The sequence below is a fragment of the Lepidochelys kempii genome, chromosome 9, assembly GCF_965140285.1.
Source record: "Lepidochelys kempii isolate rLepKem1 chromosome 9, rLepKem1.hap1, whole genome shotgun sequence".
In the NCBI taxonomy this organism is placed as follows: domain Eukaryota; kingdom Metazoa; phylum Chordata; order Testudines; family Cheloniidae; genus Lepidochelys; species Lepidochelys kempii.
The window spans coordinates 47,074,082-47,094,310 of NC_136388.1; the positions used below are offsets into that span (position 1 = coordinate 47,074,082).

The 20,229-nt window shown below is 40.9% G+C and overlaps 1 protein-coding gene across 9 annotated transcripts in view; it reads right to left on the minus strand.

Annotated features, from left to right (window-relative positions):
- The window catches only part of UGGT1 (UDP-glucose glycoprotein glucosyltransferase 1), a 116,544-nt gene that overhangs the window by 16,470 nt on the left and 79,845 nt on the right, over positions 1–20,229 (minus strand). For all 9 annotated transcript variants that reach the window (XM_073360120.2, XM_073360118.1, XM_073360117.1 and 6 more), the window contains 8 exons: positions 19,476–19,606; positions 16,651–16,746; positions 13,420–13,522; positions 10,819–10,898; positions 9,758–9,947; positions 6,947–7,105; positions 1,601–1,686; positions 1,130–1,214 (listed from right to left, as the gene is read on the minus strand). In XM_073360120.2, coding sequence (XP_073216221.1) covers positions 1,130–1,214; positions 1,601–1,686; positions 6,947–7,105; positions 9,758–9,947; positions 10,819–10,898; positions 13,420–13,522; positions 16,651–16,746; positions 19,476–19,606 — 930 coding nt within the window. The remainder of the gene's footprint in view (positions 1–1,129; positions 1,215–1,600; positions 1,687–6,946; positions 7,106–9,757; positions 9,948–10,818; positions 10,899–13,419; positions 13,523–16,650; positions 16,747–19,475; positions 19,607–20,229) is intronic.

Here is a 20,229-nt window from a genome sequence, read left to right on the forward strand (position 1 = left end):
GGAAGCATATTGAACATGATTAAGGGATATCATTTTAAGTTTTTGCACTCAGTTGAGCCTGTAAAAAGTGAGCACAATTGTGTTGCTAATTTGCATGCAAGTTAGAGCAACCGTATGTCAAATCCCTCATTCTGCACATACAATCACTAATTATATGCATGACAATAAAAAAGGGCTTAAATGTATTTAGTGTAAGTGCTACTATAATACTGCTAGCACCACACAGATACTCTTCCAAACTTAGCACCTCATTGATAAAATTCTCTTCCAATTTACATTCACACGATTGCTTCCTTTTCAGTTTTATAATTCAGCTCACTTTTCTTATATAATTGATAAGGTGCTCTTGTATATTAATATTATTCCACTGTGTGCTAGAAGTGAACAGTGTTTTATAAATAATTAAACTATTTATTATTACTATTTATAACCCTAGGATGGATGGATTTATAACGCTAGGATAAATGGACCCCACGAATGCGGTTACACACCCTCCCCCAACCCTCCACTAAATGTACTGTTGACATAGGACTTGAGATGGACCTTCATACCAACAATGCAAATATCAAATAGGTAATATGTTCCAAGAGACAGACTATAGACTGGGTGTCTGGAGTCTTGGATTTTAATCTAAACTCTGCCATTGACCTGCCCTTCAATTTACACAGTCACTTCACCACTCTGTGCTTCTGTTTCCCCTCTGTAAAACTGGGATAATGATATTTATATTTCTTTGTAAAGTGCTTTAAGGTCTATGGATGAAATGCATTGTTAGGGACCTGATCCACAGCCCAGTGAAATCAATGGGGGGAGTCCTATTTACTTCAGTGAGTTTTTCCCACTGATTTCAATAGGCTTTTGGATCAGGCCATATAAGACCTAACTGTTGTTATAAACAGCTTAGTAACAGTATAGTGCCATCCCTTTTCCCAAAAAGTGCATGCATAATCTAAGTATCTTGAGGCTTCTGCTTTATTTTGCACACACTGCCTCTGGTGTAAGTTTATAGGAGGGATGATTAGTTCTTAATAAAAAAAAAAACAACCTTGTTCCCACTGCCATTGTCCAAGACCTCAAACCAACCATCCTACTTCAAGAGGAGCTCTTGCAGTACAGTTTTCAAACTCACCTTCACTTTAATAATTTTGCTCTTGAAGTTGTTGAGAACAACAATAACTTCACTGGCATCAGGTGGAGAATCTGTACCATCATGGCTAGAAATAAAAAAAAAATATTTAGTTTTGTAACCATCACCACAGAACTGGGGCCATTTTGTTTCCTATTTCTTCTTCATGAGCACTTGTCAGAAAGATCTTTTTCATAACAGCCTAGTTCCCTCCCTGACTAAACTGTAACACCATAAAACATACAAACCTATCCAATAAATACAAAAGTGAACATACTCATACACAATCACAAAGGGAATTTATTTGATTTAATCTTATGGAACAAATAGTGTGTCTGGCATGGCATGCAATTTTCATTTAACAATTAGTTGCAATTTGTAAAGGAACTGTTAGATCCATAGATACCAATATTATGTGTGTCCAGTTCAAAATGTTCACAAGAAGAAAAACAAAAAGATACCATATAGTCTCACCTGTAGATTCTATAGATGTCCTCAGACCTCCCCTTTCTGAGTCTCAAAACCCAAGCCCCAGGATTGGCTTTTAATTGGAAGTAGCCCTGTAAAGGAAAAAAAGCGACACACTGTTTTAGCTGAAAATCAAGACTGCTTTTGCTGTGGTTTCCTAGCAGTATACAGTTTGAACATTTTTCCTTATCAGCCATTTTAGATTTGTATATATTTGCTCATAAATCAACTGATTAAAACATCTTTAAACTTCAAAACACAGATAAGAACAGGAAAGGTTCTACCAGTTCCAATGAAATTTCCCATTTCAAAGTAAGGAATACTCATGGAACGGGTAGAATCTTTCAAACAGATGGAGTTTTTTCAAGTAGTTACTGTCGGAGCAGAAACCAAACACAGACTTTCAGTCTGTTTTTCTGCAAAGATGACCCAGAATGTCTAACTTGTGGGCTTCCCTCAATGGCAGAAAAAAATATATATTTCAAGTCACCACCAGATAACCACTGTAATGATCCATAAAAGATCCAGCTTCAGTACATAATGTTTGGTTCATTCTGATTGGGACTTCAACTTGATTTAACATCCTACACTTAGTGCACCACACCACGCTGGTACAACTTTTAAAAAATTACTATGCAGAACACATACACAAAAGTATGTTATTGCAACATCAATTTTTAGATTTTAATTGCAGAAGAATCAGAAAATTCATTTTTAAGGTGACAAAATCTGATGAGGGTCTAAATATTTGTGCTGATGCATCCTATAGGCTCATGTTCTTTCATTCTGCCACCAAATGTGTAATTATGATTGCACAATCAGAGATGCATGTGCAAACATTTGGAGAAAAAGCACAACAGTCCAAGTTTCTGAACTTCAGGAAAATGATGCAGTGTGCATGCTTAGTAGGCTATTTCCAAATCTCTTCAGATTCAGTTGTTCAGAGACCAAACTTATAAGAAGGAAAAGTTAAACAGAGAAGTATATACCCATTAAAAAAACAAACAAATGCAGCATGTAGTTTTCCCCACAAAGTGGCTAATTAAAAACAGTTTTACAAAAATCTGAGCCACTCCCCACCTGTGGGTGTGCACAGTCACAATACCCACTGCTCATCTTACAGCAAAATTATGGAAGTTGTCAGCTAAAGAGGTGGGAAGTGTGCAATATAGAAAAATCAACTGTGAAAATCTGGCTCCTTTTTTGTTCTTCCATTAGGCCTATATTCACCTTAGTAGACACTGAGGCTATTTCTACACTACCACATACGTCGATATAATTTATGTTGCTCAGGGGTATGAATAAGCCACCCCTGTGAGCGACATAAATTACACCAACCTAAGTGCTGGTGTGGACAGTGCTATGTCAGCGGGAGAGCTTCTCCTGACAACACAGCAACCACCGCTGGTTGGGGATGGATTAATTAAGCCAACAGGAGAGCTTTCCCCCTGTCCCTTTAGAGTGGCTACACTACAGAGCTTGTGGCACCTTAGAGACTAACCAATTTATTTGAGCATGAGCTTTCGTGAGCTACAGCTCACTTCATCGGATGCATGCCGTGGAAACTGCAACAGACATTATATACACACAGAGATCATGAAACAATACCTCCTCCCACCCCACTGTCCTGCTGGTAATAGCTTATCTAAAGTGATCATCAAGTTCCCAATGGCCCAACTTGATGATCACTTTAGATAAGCTATTACCAGCAGGACAGTGGGGTGGGAGGAGGTATTGTTTCATATTCTCTGTGTGTATATAAAGTCTGCTGCAGTTTCCACGGTATGCATCCGATGAAGTGAGCTGTAGCTCACGAAAGCTCATGCTCAAATAAACTGGTTAGTCTCTAAGGTGCCACAAGTCCTCCTTTTCTTTTTGCGAATACAGACTAACACGGCTGTTACTCTGAAACTACAGAGCTTGCAGCTGCACCACTGTAAGCTCTTGAGTGTAGCCATAGCCTCAGGTAATTACAGAAAAGACTTACAGTCTGGGAACATGTGTAATGCCATGGGCAAGTTAATGATGGGAAGCAAAGGGAGCAGGGCCACCCAGGGGATTCAGGACGCCTGGGGTCTTCGGGGCACTCCGAATTGCCGCCGAAGACCCGGAGTGGAAGAAACAGCAGCGAGTCCTTCACTCTGGGTGTGTTTGATGGCACTGAAGGACCCCCCTGCCGAAAACTCTCATGGGGGCCCCTCTGAGGCCTAGGGCAAATTACACCACTTGCCCCCCCTGTTCCTCCCCAGGGCCCTGAAAGGGAATGTCAGCTGATTTGTTTAAAATTAAATAAATAAATCCTAATTTCAACGGTGTCACCCTCTGCGGCGTGGTAGCGGGGGAAACTCACTCCCCCTCAGCTCCAGGTCCTCCAGTTGGTGAATATTTTGGTAATACAATGTCAGCGGAAATGGGTCAAGTTGAGTATCATTTGGGTATCCTATCAAGCTGGGTTTATTTCTCCCACAAACACAGTGGTACCAAACATGACAAATGAAACAATTATGTAGATACGTTTTTGAGAAAATGTTGTTTTTTTAATCAATTTCTTTAAATTATATTTTAACACAGCAATGTCAAACATTCAGCTCTCACAAATTTAAATTGTGGCCCTCAACTGACCATACTGTCTTGTCACTTAATGCTCAGAACATGCTACCCAATTAATTGGAAGGAGTGTGGCAAAAAAGCAGTTCAGTGGTATTGAGTATCAGCTTTGTTATGCCAAAAGAATTGTGATGAGACACCGGTTAGGATTTCAGCATCCAGCCAGAAGGTACTGGAATCCACGTCCAAATGGGATGCACATAGCTACATAACATAATTAAGTACAATCCCGCAGTAATTAATTACAAAATCCTTGTGTTTACTTTTGTCTTGATCATTTTTAGGCATCAGTGGGGAAACAAAGATTAGTGACTAGTAGCTGAATTTTAGGAGAGCGTCACTATGGAAGACCTGGTTAAACACAATGGTGGATGGCACCTTAAATACTAGAGGAAGTGCACCCATAAACTGTATTTGGCAAGGTTGGAAAGGAAGTACTTCAAGCATCAGGAAAAAAAAGTTGAAGAAGCTGGAACAAGTGACAACTGTGGGCAAGGCTCACCTTACACTAGGTCCCATGGTGTGCGTTTCAGGAAGAACACCTGCTCCTTCTGCAGTAAGCCCGAAGTTTCAACACGTGAGACTTCATAATGAAGCTGCTGCCTTGCACTGTTCAATGGAATTTCTTTGTAGTTCCCAAGAGGAGGCGGACACTAAAATTATCTTGCATACTATCTGTACCCCAGAGATAAGTGCTAGTAATGTCTTGATTTTTATGCAGGACACTAATGTTCTAGGGCTCCCTCTGAGATGCTATTCCAGACTTTTTTGCAAGATTCTGTTTTTGTGCCTGCTGCTGGGGAACAGAATTGCTGTATATCCTTCAGAGATGTGTTCCTACCTCTAGGATCATTAGAAGCCACCACACTTCCAGGTTTCCATGCCCTCTCAGGGTTTGACACTACTGGAAAATTGGCTGGAAAGACCAAATTGTCTTTCTGGAAGGCACTGGATTTAGTCTCTGACAACCACTCTCCTTGCTCTAAAGGTGCTTGGAACAGCTGAGATAGTCTCTGGTGAGGTCATAAATGCACTGGAAGCATTCATATGTTGAGTTTACCATTTGAAGACCAACATTATGACACTTACAGAGCTATGTTCATGGATGTTTTCCAAAAAGCAGACAAATGGAGAAAAACTGCCACCAACAAGGGGTACATTTATACGTGCTATCAACAGAGGAAATCATCAAGCAATGGAATGGCTCTGGAATGATCAAGCACATCCAAAACTACCCTCCCCTACTGGGCATGGATGGGTCTTGGGAGATGGACTTATCACACCAGTGATATATGAAATACCACACACTCCCAAATCAATCCTGCAGTTAATCAAATGCTTGTATGCAAAGATCAGATGCTCACCAGCCTGCAAACGTTTGGCCAGCAGCCTGCCTTGTACGGAGAAGTGCAAGTGCGGCACAGATGAGAATCAGTGTGATAACATGCCTAGCAGTGTTGCCCTAGACAGAGATGACACTGATGACTTTGATGAATAAGTTCTCAGTCCTACATGTCAAGGGTAACATCCATAGAATGTCTTTTTTAATGTAAGCAACGCATTATAGCTACATAATTGTTCTAGGTTTGTCCTCTTTGATACATCGTGTTCATGGGTATCAGGCAGGAGTTCTTTCTCCCAGCTTGAGCCATTTCCAGTGATATCGTATTACCAAAATTTCCACCAGCCAGAGGACCTGGAAGTGGGGTGGCAGAGAGAGAGAGCACGAGCGCGCGCGAGACACACACACACACACACCCACCCCCACTCTGCAGAGGGTGATACCATTGAAATTATGATTCTATAGATTTTTACAGAACAAATGACATCTCTTCCCTTTCCATCACTCACTTGCCTGCAGAATAAGATTTTACTACCTTGGACTCCCAGACTATAAAGGAGTGTACTATATTTCTTGTTTTTAAAATGGGAGAATAAACTGAGACAAGTGTCAAGAAGGAATGACTTCCACTCCTAGGACCCACTTTAGCAAAGCTATGGAGGTCTGCTGACCTAAGACATTATGAGGGAATCCTGAAAAATGGGTGGTTTCAAAGACCTCTTTGGACAAGGCTCAAGTTGGTGTTGAACACAGCCAGGGCAGCATGATTAACTATCAACAAGGTCAATTTCAGATCAGCTCACACTCTCCAGGTAGACAATGGAAATAATAAAACCAGTGAGCAATTGTGCTACTGTATTCTGAACAAGATGTGAAGAAGCCATGCTAGGAAACAATTAAAATGACAGCCTCGTGGGTGTGAGGACACAAATTGCTATTACAAGGTTATTTTGGAGACAAGGGCCAGCCTACACAAATTACACAACTGATTGGTTTTCCATGGGAAGAGCTTGTTCAATGTGATGCCAATATTCTTAAGAGGGCACACTACTACCTGCAAGAGTCCTCTCAGTAAGCTGGGATATGGAGGGACCAAGAGTATTTTGGTAACAACAACTGACAGCCCGCTCCAAAAGCAAGACTTCTGCCTTGACAGTGTTTGGAATAAAGTGCTCTGACATATCTCACCAGCAACCTAATCCAACCATTCTTCCACAACTGAAACCAAACTTGCAAGATCCATTGGGGTGCAAGCAATAGTCACATGTGTATTTTCAACATATTAAAAGGCAACCCGTACTTCTTAATGTTCTTGCCAATAGACTTTGCATATATCATGAGCAACATAGAGGATAGAACCTTGAGGAATGTAGTTTGTTGCCTGTATAAAACCAGTCACTTACTAAGTTGGCCATCACAATGGTATCAACAATGACAGGATTGGCTGAAGTTCCCAGCGTGAACTGGAGTCCTCGAGGTGGCTGTCCTGTACTGATGTCATAGCAGTGTCCTTCCAGAAGCAGATACTCCAATTCATATTCTGCAGCTACTCTATTATCAACCTGCCACCACCAAAAAAAAGAAGAGCCATTGCTGCATTTAGAAATAACTCAAACCAGTTATTCTGACTACATTGCCTAGTGGCTGGATTATGCTCTAAAATTCAATTTTAGTTTTTAAATAAAAGCACTTGTGTATTTTGGTTCAGGTGGATTATTATTCATTGGTATTGAAGTAGTCCTAGAGGCCCCAAAGGAGATCAGGACCCCACTGAGCTGGGCACTGTATTTATACATAGTATGAGACAGTCCCTGCCCTGAAGAGTTTACAGACAAGAGAAAGGGTGGGAGAAGAGAAGCATATAGAAATGTAGAATTTAGGCAGAGTTCAAGTGACTTGCCTGATGTCACACACAGAGTCTGTGACAGAGCTGGAAACTGAACCCAGATTTGTTGAGTTCTGTCCAGTCCAAGACCATCCTTCATTACCAATTAATTTAAAAACAAACAATAATTTAATCTTTATATACATAGACAGATTTTCACAATGCCCACAGCATGCTAAATGATGTAATTGTCTGCAAATAATTCAGGACAAATCTGCAGAGCAAAATTACCCACCCAGAGTTCTCAATGCACCTCAATCCTAATCCTCTGCTATTTTGGGCTTGGACCTTCTCCTGAGGAAACTATCAATTGTGAAGAATGTTATGATATTTTGTGAGATGGTCCAACCTCCCTACTGCTCCAGAATGCTCAGTTTAATTGTTAGCTTCAGTGATCTGCATCTCGGAGATCTCACATACAAAAACACTGCCAGTATTGTTTAGTGATTTGGGATGGTGATTAGATTAGAAAAGTCTCCGATACGTTCAGAATCTTTCCATGTGTTCAGGCACAGAAAAGGAAAATACAATTGGTAAAATAAATTTAGAGGTCTAAAATTATTAGTATTGTCCCTTTAGTTGCCCATTTATAATTTAATTGTTTAAGACAATAAATTAACAGTGATACAAATACAATTTGCTTTACAATTAGTACAGGATCATTGATGATAGAGCCAACCATTGGTCTATCTAATGCATTGTACTGCATCTGGCACTGGATGTTACCAGATATTTTAGAGGGAGGCAAAAATAAAGGTGAATTGGTAATAGGTTATAAAGTTTTTCAGTCTAAATGTAATCCAGGTTGGCAGTGGCCAAAAGTTATTACCAACTGTTGGCTTTTGATGTCCCTATCTGAAGTGATTTTGGCAGTCTTGCTCCACTTTGCAGAGGACAGAAGTCCATATCACAAGAGCCACCCTCTAAGTTGGCACTACTGTTGACAACCTCAGCAGACAAAGCCAAGGACTCAATGGTTCTGGAGACTGAACTACCCTCTCACCTCTAGAGGTGGTTCCTCCAGGTCAGGGTTGAGGCACATTGGTGGGGAAGCTTGCACTGCCACTGCCCATGCCAAACCTGTTCTGTGGATAAATAGAGGACTTCAGCCTCCAGGGCATTCAATCTGGCATCTTGCACGTACACTAGATACACAAACAATTTTTTTTTAAAAATAAAATCTAATTGTTTCTCGTCAACAGTGCAATGGCTTAATCCAAGGGGGGAAAAATGATACTTTCACACCTACTTAGGGTTATTAGCTTGCTCTCTGAAGCAAGAAAGAGTTGTTCACTTTACATCACTTCATAATTTCCTAAGCTTAGTGTAAGTGAATGTGGTATACCTTATAATGCAGGTAATGGAGACCCCAGCACTAGTATCTAGGACCTAATTAGCTAATGTCAGTTTAGACTAGCAAGCCGGAAAGTCGTGTCTGCCAACAGTAATTGGTTTAACTCCTCCATGCCATAAAGCTTTTCTAAATGCCAACCAGTGACCGTACAGACAGATATACTTCCTTTATTTTACTATCAGTGTTCTTGGATTAAATGTGGAGTCCTCTTTTGATTTCACTTCTTTCCTTGTTTCTTTTTATAACGCCCCCCCCCTTCCAGATTTCTCTGATAGCATATAAAGTTTTAAAGGATCACCATCAAATTGAAAAATCTCATTTCCATCTGAAAATGGTGGACCTATTATTATGACAACTCACTCCTAAGGTTACTATAAAGGAAAGATAAGAGAACATTTATTTTCCAGTTTCTTTTGTATGTTGTCTGTTTATCTATTTAGTGGTGGTGCATGCTCAACCCCAGCCCCTGAAAGTGGGTATCTACCAGTAACAGCAGAACTGAAAATGAACAGGGAGCAGACAGCAGACAAGTGTGTGTTCAGAGAGAAAGGGGAGGGAGGAGGTGGGTGGGCCTGAACATTTGAGGTGATATTCTCAGGCCTACACAAAACATCCCTTGAACAAACCGGAGTTGAAAAACTCTTAAATTTTGAACAAATGATTTTTTTAAAAATTTAAGACGCTATATGGAGCATCAGAAAAACTCCTTTATTTAAAAAATTAAAAAATAAAAAGTTTGGAGCCCCATAATAATTTTTCTTCTTTTCTAGTTCAGGACCATTTCTATGAAATGCTGTATAAATGTGATGCAGTTTTTTCTGTGGAACCTGCAGTAAGCCTAGAATGTGTAAATGTGGCATTCCCCTCATCTGTCTAGAGCACTGCATTGTTTTGAGCTTCCAAATTCCAAAGATGAGCCCCAGAAAAATCATATACAAGCACACTAAACAAATAGGAAATGCTGAAGTCTCTTACCTCCTCTAAATAAATGTTATCAAGGTCATATGGAGTTCTGACAGACTCCACCATCCAGCTCTCAGGGGTGTTTAGGTTCAGAGTGAACAGTGGAGTCTGAGGCATATCCAAGAATTTGGCAATTGGACCAGGAGCAAAGTTGTCGTCTGCTGTGAAAGAAATCTCAGGCTCCAAAACGTAGCGATAAAAGCTGAAATTGCAAAAGGAAATAGAATATCTGGCTGCCATGTTTCATGCCTTTTAACTCTCACTGACAGTCATCTTTCCAACGGATAGTCTCAGAGCCTCTGAAAGCCCATTACTGGACTTGTGTTCCCTTCTATGTATAGGCTCTTTGCTTAAGAAATCACACTTAACACAGATCAAATTTCATCTTGACTAATTAAATATTTTACTTTACCAGAAGGATCTAGACTCAAATTAAATTCTGAAGTGTCTTATGGAGTAGCTATAATATCTTAATATTGCATTTGAATCGCTGTAGTTAAAGTCACAACAGAGATGCCAGAGACTGAAGTGGGCAAATATGCCGAGACATACTGATTTTGATAAAGTTTTCATGGGGGAGGGGAGGGGATGAGACAGGAGAGATACTCTGATTCTATAGGCTAGTGGTTAGGACAGTGGGATGCGAGAAATCCATGTTCAGGTCCCTGCTCTTCCCAGTTCAGAACGGTCAAAACTCTGCTCTGAATCAGGCAGAGCAGGGAACTGAAGCTGGATCTCCCAAATCCCATGCCAGTGCCGTACCCAACAGTTTCTAGACACAGACAGACAGACACACACCCCCTTCCTGAACTGAAAAACTCATGTTTCGATCCCAAAGAGAACATTTAAGCACAACTCTGGTTTTGCGAAAACATTCAGAAGAGTTACTTTTTATTCCATTGTGGAACGAAAATGAATTTTGAAACCTCCAAAGTTGCCATGAACAGAACTGTTGCCCTCAGGGGCCTTTTCTTACTTCAGAATTGCATGTTTATCTCCTGTAAATGATCCTCAAATGTTTTTAACACTGCTGCTTACACTAAGGTGTTTTCCCCCAACATAGTATTCCTTACCTTTTCAGAGGCATGTCAGAAAGTTTGGACTGGCAGTTCATAAAAACTCTTAGATTCATGTTTATCAGTTGGTTCAAAACCTAAAAATATGAGAGACACATATACCCTAAAATTCCTACTAGAGAGATGAGTACTGTTTTTGCAGATTAGGCCTTAATGAGCATTAACAATCTGCCTACCACACATTTTATTTGATTGAATTGGTGAAGTGAATTAGTTACTTGCTGTACCATGATTTTAAATAGGACTTTGGGGATATTCTAAGTAGTAGACAAGATGCAGACAGATTCTCCCTCAACAGTATTGTCTGTGGAACTGAACTTGTATAAAATGATCCAATGAAAAATCATTTGAGTGTGGCCTTACCCAGGGCCGGATTAACTCTCCTGTGGGCCTGGGGCTATTAGATTTTGTGTGGCCCCTGTATACAAGTCTTTTTCCTAATTTAAAACAAAATGATCACAATTATGGCATTGAGGCTATTAACACTATACTAAACTTGCCTTTTAATTAACAAAGTCATTCTGTGGTTACATTTCAGTCTTAAAACATGTAGAATATAGTTAAGTTAATTCAAAATAGCCTACTTCTTACCTTAGAACAGCTGTTATATTAGTTTCTTTCTGGGAGGGAGTTTGGGTGCAGGAGAGGGCTTCAGGCTGGAGCAGCATGTTGGGGTGCAGATGAGGGGTGTGGACTCTGGGAGGGAGTTTGGTGCAGGAGGGGATTCTGACCTGGGGGAGGCGGTTGGGGGTGCAGGAGAGGGTGTGAGGTGTAGGCTCCGGCCAGGAGGTGCTTATCACAGGCAGCTCCTGGCCGGCGGGCTCAGGCAGGCTGCCTGCCTGCATGCCGTGGCCCCACACTGCTCCCGGAAGTGGCCGGCTGCTGGCATGTCTCTGCATGCCCCTGTGGGGAGGGGAATGGTGTGTCTCCATGCGCTACCCATCCCCGCAAGTGTCACCCCCTCAACTCACATTGGCCAGCTGCGGGGACAGTGCTGGGGGTGGGAGCAGCGTGTGGAGCTGCCTCCTGCCCCGCCAGGTGCCGCAGAGATGTGCCCAGCAGCTGGCAGCTTCCGGGAGCGGTGTGGGGCCATGGCATGCATGCAGCCTGCCTGAGCCATGCTGCGCCACTGGACTTTTAGCAACCCAGAGATCGCAATCGACTGGCAGAGGATCGACCAGTCGATTGCAATCAACGGGTTGGTGAATTCTATATAATTATGGATTTATTTTTGCAGGGCCCCCCTTAGCCCCAGACCCTGGGCTGCAGCCCCTAAAGCCCCTGTGTTAATCTGGCCCTGTTCTTACCTTTTTAATTATTTATTACATAGTATACTGTAATTAGCATTTCACTGACATGCTGAAGTTAGTTATCTGATGTATTTATCCAAATGAATCTCACAAATATGTGAGATGTGAGTCTAATTTTATCCATGTCAATACAGAAAAACACTGTAAAATATGGAGTCATCTAGGACTACGTCTACACTAGTCTTCCGCTGGCATAGCTATGTTAGTCAGGGGCGTAAAGACGGGTAATCCCTGAGTGACATAGCTGTGCCAGCAGAAGACTGTAGTGTAGACACAGCTATTCAGGCAAAGCTTCACTTTAACTAGTATAGTTTGTTTTGCTCATGGGGATAGTTTTACTGTACCAATACAAAGCTCAGCTTTGCCAGTCCACACTAGGAGCGCTTTGTATACCAGTATTGCTATATTAGTAGTGTAGACATAGCCTAAGGCCTGGTCTACGCTACAAGTTTTGCCAGCACTGCTATGTTGGCTAGGCGTGAGAGTCACAGCCTCTAGCTGACACAGCTATACTGACAAAAACCTCAGTGTAGACGAAACTGTGACAATAGAAGAGTGCCTCTATCAGCTTAGAGTTGTTTGGGCAAGTGGTTTACTCTGCTAGAAGAACTCCTATGCAACATGGCCACTAGGGGGCTGTGCCAGCATAGGCTCTGTAATATGGACATGCTCTAAATTTTTGATGTTAGACTTTCATATGAAGATTGGTTTTAAAACATTAAAGAAATAGCCTCATGATCTAATTATTAGAGATGAAGTATTTTATTTTAACAATTCAATGCTTTGTATTTCTAGAGAGCCTTCCAATCCATGAATTCAAAGCACTTTAATTTTGTAAAGCCCACAGCCCTTCTGAGAAATTGATCATTACTTTATCTCCAGTTTAATTAATAATCCCACTACCATGATTTTCAACTCTGTTTATTCTATTTTTTCAAACGCAAGATGAGATTTCAAATAAGTAATAATTTTACTAACAAGAGATGTCAAGGAGCATCAAACATTACATGCCAACATGACTAACAAACGCTCTGCACTTCACATAATTGAAGTTTTTCTCATACCAACAACCTAATCTTGTCTCTCTCTCATGATACCCGTAAATTTCTCAAACGCTTTTTTACTGTGCTGTAGGCTTCAACAGGCCATTATACGATTCCTATCCACCATCCATTTAAGGGGAAAGAGAAACAATCCATAACTACAGAACAAACTATATTATAAAAGTTTTAAACTATTTTACAGTCTTTTAACTGCTAATTAATGCATTACAATGCTTTATATATACCATAAGTAATGGAGCAAGTCTTTGAGCATCTCTGGTAGCCGGATCAACAATAGCTACCACATCAAAGTAGGTCTCTCCCTCCTTTGGTCTCAGTTTAACTGCACTAAATTAAAAAAGAAGACAAAAAAATCAAGAATTAAAAAAGCCATTTTAAACAAACAGATTTATGGATAAACAACAAACCCCTTTGCTCTTAGAATCCCAAATAATGTGGGTGAAAACCCCAGCAAATTCCTAATTCAGGAAGAAGAAAAGGAGTACTTGTGGCACCTTAGAGACTAACCAATTTATTTGAGCATAAGCTTTTGTGAGCTACAGGTGAGCTGTAGCTCACAAAAGCTTATGCTCAAATAAATTGGTTAGTCTCTAAGGTGCCACAAGTACTCCTTTTCTTTTTGCGAATACAGACTAACATGGCTGTTACTCTGAAACCTGTAATTCAGGAAGGTGCTTAATGGGACTACTCACACATACTTAAGTATAGTTATGCATGTACTTAAGTACATTCCTGAACTGGGGCCAAATAGCCTAAGGATCTGTAGGTTGGGTGCTGATGTATTAACTTTGATGGACTAAATTGGCCCAAAGAATCAAAGGTGTTAACATGACTGTCATGGTCCAACACTAAACAATTTTAAATAAGGTTTGGTATACAGAGACCTGACCCTGCTTAGTCCCATGGCAAATACACCATTAAAAGTTTTTTAAAAGTTTAACCTTTTATTAAAGATACAGAAGAGAAGGAAAAAACAGTTAATAGTCTACATTTCAAATGCTTTTAAGTGAGCCTTTTGTCTTAACAATATCCCTTCTTCCCTTTCCCTCTAGTTGTAGAGGGTCTTCAGAAGGAAAAGCCTTTGTTTGACCATTTCTTAGATCAGGGGTCTCCAAACTACGGCCCGTGGGCCGGATCCGGCCCGGGGCTTCCATTTTTCTGGCCCTCCAACCAACAGGGGAGAAGCGAACAGCTGAGTAGGCAAGCGAGCAGGCAGGGGGAAGGGCCGCTGACAGCAGCTCACACGGGGTGGCAGCCCAGCTGAGTTGTGTGGAGGGGTGAGTGCCTTTGGGAGCCAGTGTCCCCCCCAAAAGGGGAGCCAACTTAGGGGAGAGTCGTTGCTGCAGCCGAGCAGGTACCGGGAGAAGCAAACAGGCAGGCTGCAGCTGAGTAGGCACGCAGAGCAGGCAGGGGGAGGGGCTGCTGGAAGCAGGTCACATGGGTTGTGGGGGGGAAGGGAATAGCTCAGCTGAGCAGTGTGGAGGGGTGAGTGCCCCCGGGAGCCAGTGTCCCCTCAAAAGGGGAGCCAACTTAGGGGAGAGTTGCTGCTGCAGCCGAGCAGGCACGGACCCCTGCCTTAGAGTAAAAATACAAGCCAGATGCTTAATTACATCGCCAATAAATGAAGTAAAGAAGATGGAAATTAATTTCATAATGGTTAAAATTTTACTTCAGCACTAATAGAACCAAACAGCCCCAACCAACAATGGGAACCTGGAGCTTCTCTTACCCAAGTACAGCCAAACTTTCAATCCTTTGTCATTTTCTACAGCAGAGCAGGCATGCCTAGCAGGCACTGGGCAGAGCAGACCCAAAAAGGGGAGCCTGATTTAGAATTGAATGCAATACTGACACAGCAGTGTTGTTTTTTTAATGATTTTGCATATATAATTTCTTTCACAGTCGCTTCGGCCCGCAAAGCCCCTTCAAAAATCTAATATGGCCCTGGTCTCATAAAGTTTGGAGACCCCTGTCTTAGATGGTAGTAAGTGTCCCTTTTGGGGGGGAAATGGAAAAAGTTAGCTAAAATAGGGTAGAGCTGTTGTTTTTGATATTGCTATTGAAGTCCTGGAACAATCTACCAAGGGTTGTGGTGGATTCTCCATCACTGACAATTTTCAAATAAAGACTAAATGTTTTTTCTAAAAAGATCTGCTCTAAGAATAATTTTGGGGATGCTCTCTGGCCTGTGTTATACAGAAGGTCAGATTAGGTTATCACAATGCTCCTTTCTGGCCTTAGAATCTATGAAGAAGTCTGATCCCCTTTCCTACATGACAAAACAAACATACATGAGAGGGAACGACAGAAAATGCAGACTCTATTGCTGGTGTTGACTTTCACTTGCAACTGCACTGCTGGAAAAGCATATGGTCTTATTAGCCACTCCGAGACTGGGCAAACTTGTACCTGTATTGGGCTGTTCAGGGCATTGCTTTAAAACTGCCTTTTTGGCCATACAGGTTTACGGCAGTGTTATAAAGTATATGGTCTTGTGAGGAAGAAAAGGACACGAGGATGGGTTTGTGGTTTTTTTGGAGGGGTGGGGGAGTGAAGGGGAGAAAGCAGGAACCAAAGTCTCAGAGCTGGTGGAGGTGACAATGTCATCTGGGTACCTTTCTTTGGCCTGGTCTGGCCAGGACATCTCTCAGGATCAGGATGACAAAGGCCCAATGGTGTTATAGTGGACCCCAGGTCCAATGACACAATGGGGAGGCAGCCATGTTGCTAATGCTTGCTCCTCCCAGTCCACCCATCTCCCAGCCAGCAGTTGTCAGAGAAGCTTCTCCTTTTTTTTTTTTTTTTTTTTTTAAATCTTCTCTTTTAAGTGCCCCAAAAGGGAGTGATGAGCAGAATGGCCCAAACACTCATTTTTCCACCAATTAGACCTAGTTTCTGACACAACAATTTAGGTCCATTGATTTCTGGTCCCACTCTTTTCTTGTTTACGAAGCATGATCTTAAAACAGTCCTTGAGTTACATCCACAAGTCCTTTTGTTTGTACTAATTCAGTCTGTCACCCACATGCACCTTTTCTCATCAACATTTATTGTTACAGATTGTGACATTTTATGAACTTCTATTCACTTTGTATAACTGAGCTTACAATTAGGGAAAATTTGTAAGCCCAATTATTACAATAGTGACAAAGTAGATAAGCGCACTACCCATTTGCTCTTGCACTCAAACAATTTCTCATTAAATGTTTTATTTTATTAAGTTTTGTGAAACACAAAACTTCTCTGAAACATAACTGTGTCTTGAGACTATTCTATTGCTACATCTGTGTAGCAACAGAAAAATAAACCTGCAAGGAGGCTATGTGCGATTTGCCATGATGTTGATAATGACGATTCAAAGTTTAACAAGATATAGAGCTAATATACATCAACGACAAGGAAGAAGAAATACATAGGTCAACAAATGTACTCTGAATTTAACATTAGCCCGATACCTGTATCTGTCTTCAAAAAATTGATATTCAATCCTTGCCTCTCCTTTTGGCTGAGCAGACAGAAGAGCATCCACCTTCATTACCAAGTCACTTGCACTGGAAGAGAGAAGGGTTTCAAATACTCTGAAATATTTATGTATTTCCCCCACTATTACTGAAGATTATATACAAAATAAGAGGCCCAGATTCTAATCTCAGATGCATGGACTATATGTTTTATTCCTCTCAAGAACAGCCCCTTTATTGTTAATGTATACGTGCAGTAGTGCAATTTTTGAGACAACAGCATGAAAATGGTGCAAACTTCTGAAATTAAAATCTAACCCAGATTATAGGAGCTATTATCCTCCTTTTTCCCATCACCCTGAGGTCCCACAATTTCTCTGAGGTAACTCTGAAGATTTTTCTGAAGATCTAAGGCATGATCACCAGTGGACTCTCTCTGGAAAAAATATCACTCCATTATGTACGAAAGGGGTTAATTGCTGAGCAATGCAAATCAGATTGCATTTGTAGTGACTGAACATGCTGCCTCCAGAGCTCTTCCTGCCTCTGCCAGACCAGTAAGAGATTAATTGAACCCAGCTCTCATAACTTTGCAGAGCACTCTTCTGGGCAGTTCCAGAAGTTTTTTTTTTTTTTTTTAAACTACAGTTCTCTTTAGAGCACTGGAAAGCAATCCCGTGCATCAAGCAAATTTGAATGCAACATGGTGCCATAATTAACAAATAAATTCACTGTTGACAATTACTTCCCTTTTATTATTCCCTGAATATTTAATCTAGTATTTTAAATATCATTTACATTTTCCAGATTAAAGAAAAACACCTTTTGTACAATCCAATTCTCTGACAACATAACAAATCTCAAGAATGAAACACTGAACAATAAAAATTGGGTTGCATGGTATAGCAGTGCTAGCTACTGATGCCGTAGTTAAGGATCTGTCAGCTTTTCCCATAATTAACTACTAGTCTCATGGGTTTATAGCAAATTGTGCAAGCCATTCGTAACAAAACTATATACCTTATCAAATCTGCTAAATCCTGGCATGTTTTCTAATCCAGAGCTCAGTCCAAAGCTGGGCCTACATCTGCTAGGACCTTGGCTCTGCTGTGCCCAAAATTCAGCACAAATTCAAACCATATCCTCCTTCCCTTCCCCCAGCCCCTTTCCTGGAGCAGACCTTAAGTCTTCTCCCTTTCCTTCTACTGGCTATGGGTATAAAGGGATCTATGGCACTGTTAATACTCACTCTGATAGAATTGTGGTGTGCAAGGTCTCACCACAATAGCGAATGTCTTTACATTTAAAAATCTGTTTGACTATGTTAAAAAAATGCATGCTGCTGGCTTTTAAAAGGTAGCAGGTCATCACAGGAAAGCAGGGGGGAGTTTTGCAGGCTGTATAAGCTAAATGGACAGGATACTCAAGAGATCCTACAAACTCAAACTGTAAATAGATGGCAGTGTACAGGAATCAGTGTCTTTTGGAAACTTGTATCGGTTACTTTGAACTTGAACATGACTAGATTTTTAAAATACATTTTGTTAAACCCATAATAAGGATCTCTGTGTCTCTCCACCCCTTTTTTTCCTCCTCCATTCATTTTTTCCACCTGTGTCTCACCATGAAATGCTAATAAATTAAGAATGAAGTTTTAAAAGAAGCTTATGTGCTTAGTCACTGTTATTGATACGGAAATGGATTTTGGATCTACAATACTCAAATAAATATTAAAGGCTAATCAGCAAACATAAGCTGAACCCCAGTATGTCCTCAAAAGGTATTTTTTGTGGCATCCTGATAGCATGTTCTCTTTCCCATTTTCTTCCTCCTTCTCTGTTTGTAAGTAAATATTGTAGTGATCCAACATCTGCATATACTGTTAAACCCAAGCACCCAAGAGCAGATGGGTTAAAACACTTTCAAATCTAATCTTATATGCCCCCCCCTCCCAAAAAAAAGAGCATTGCCAGGCCCTTAGCAATATGTTGAGTTGCGTGTAGAAATGTAAGAGATTTCATTCTAATCATAGGCCACAGTAGGGAGTAGCAACCATATTTTCTTCCAATTTAAAAAGTTTTCTCCACTTAGCACATGGAGCTGTTCTGTAGTCAGAGTGAGCTAAAGCTGGGTTTTAACTGTACCTGGCTTGAAAGAAGAGTGAGTGCAGAGAGCACCTCCATGTTTTCTTTTTTGGGGTGCCACCCTTATTCCTCTTCATATTTCTTCCCATTCTGCATGACAGTTACCATACTAGCCCTCTTCCTCCAGCCAAGAGACCACAACCTGAACCCCATAACTAACAGAGCAATGTTCTGCATCCGTGCCATTAAGCTTGCTGTTCAGAGGCTTATTTTAATGATACAGATCAGTGGTTTTCAACCCTTTTCATTTGCAGAGCTTATAAAAAACGTTATAAATGAAGGTATGTACCACTTTGAAAATCTTAGACCTAGTCTGCAGACCCCCAGGGTTCCCCGGACCACAAGTTGAAAACCACGGATACAGATAGCGTGTTTCTTGGTTTTCCAATCACTTCAATAATTTATTTCTGAAGGAGAGTGTGTGGGCTGCAGAAGGCCATCAAAGCGGATTCAACTCAATACAGCAACTTAAAATGCCTTTTTCCCCTTATCGCCTCTAAATATTTTATTATTGGCAAGATGAATACATGACTATTTATTTATAGTCTAGTGTGCACTTTCTACAAACCGTGGCAAGTCTACTTGCTCTTCCCTCTTCCCATTGCAGAAGGCCATGTTACTGACTTGAGCCCTGCTTTCAACCAGTCCACTTAGTTCCTGTTCATATGTACTTACAGATCTTCCTCTACTCCCAACTGCTGAATATGGGATTTGATTTTCTGTCCGGATGTCTTTAGTATAATATTCTCTAGGAGGTGGAAATCATCCTGATTGAACAGCTCATTGTCTTCTAATGGGCCAATAATCTATAAAGAAAATGGAGTCAGACTTATTAGGCAAGTGCTGTACTGAAACAAAATTCAAAGACATTTCAAAGATACAAACTCTGGGCCCAATCCTGCAGGTGCCAAGTGCCCGAGTCATATTAATATCAATGGGAGTTGAGGGTAGTTATCACCTCTCAAAGGGTGTTCAGCAGTGTGAAGATCAGACCTGTCATTATGTAAAATATATACTTTCACAGCATCCTCTGAGTACTTGGAGACTGAGATGCATTGTGTTATGTAGATCACACTCGAGGGTGCAATGGAATTCCAGACCAGAATCCCGCTGTTCAGCAAATACTATCAAATCATATTTCTCAAGCGTCAGATCTATTAGAGAAAAGAAAAGGTGTACTTGGGGCCCCTTAGAGACTAACGAATTTATTTGAGCATAAGCTTTCGTCAAGTGAGCTGTAGCTCGCGAAAGCTTATGCTCTAATAAATTTTTTAGTCTCTAAGGTGCCACAAGTACTCCTTTTCTTTTTGCGGATACAGACTAACACAGCTGCTACTCTGAGATCTATTAGAGTTGCCCAGTGAATTCTCAATGACAGGAATAAAACACTTACAGTGTATGACCACATGACAGGAAATGTAGTTAGCAC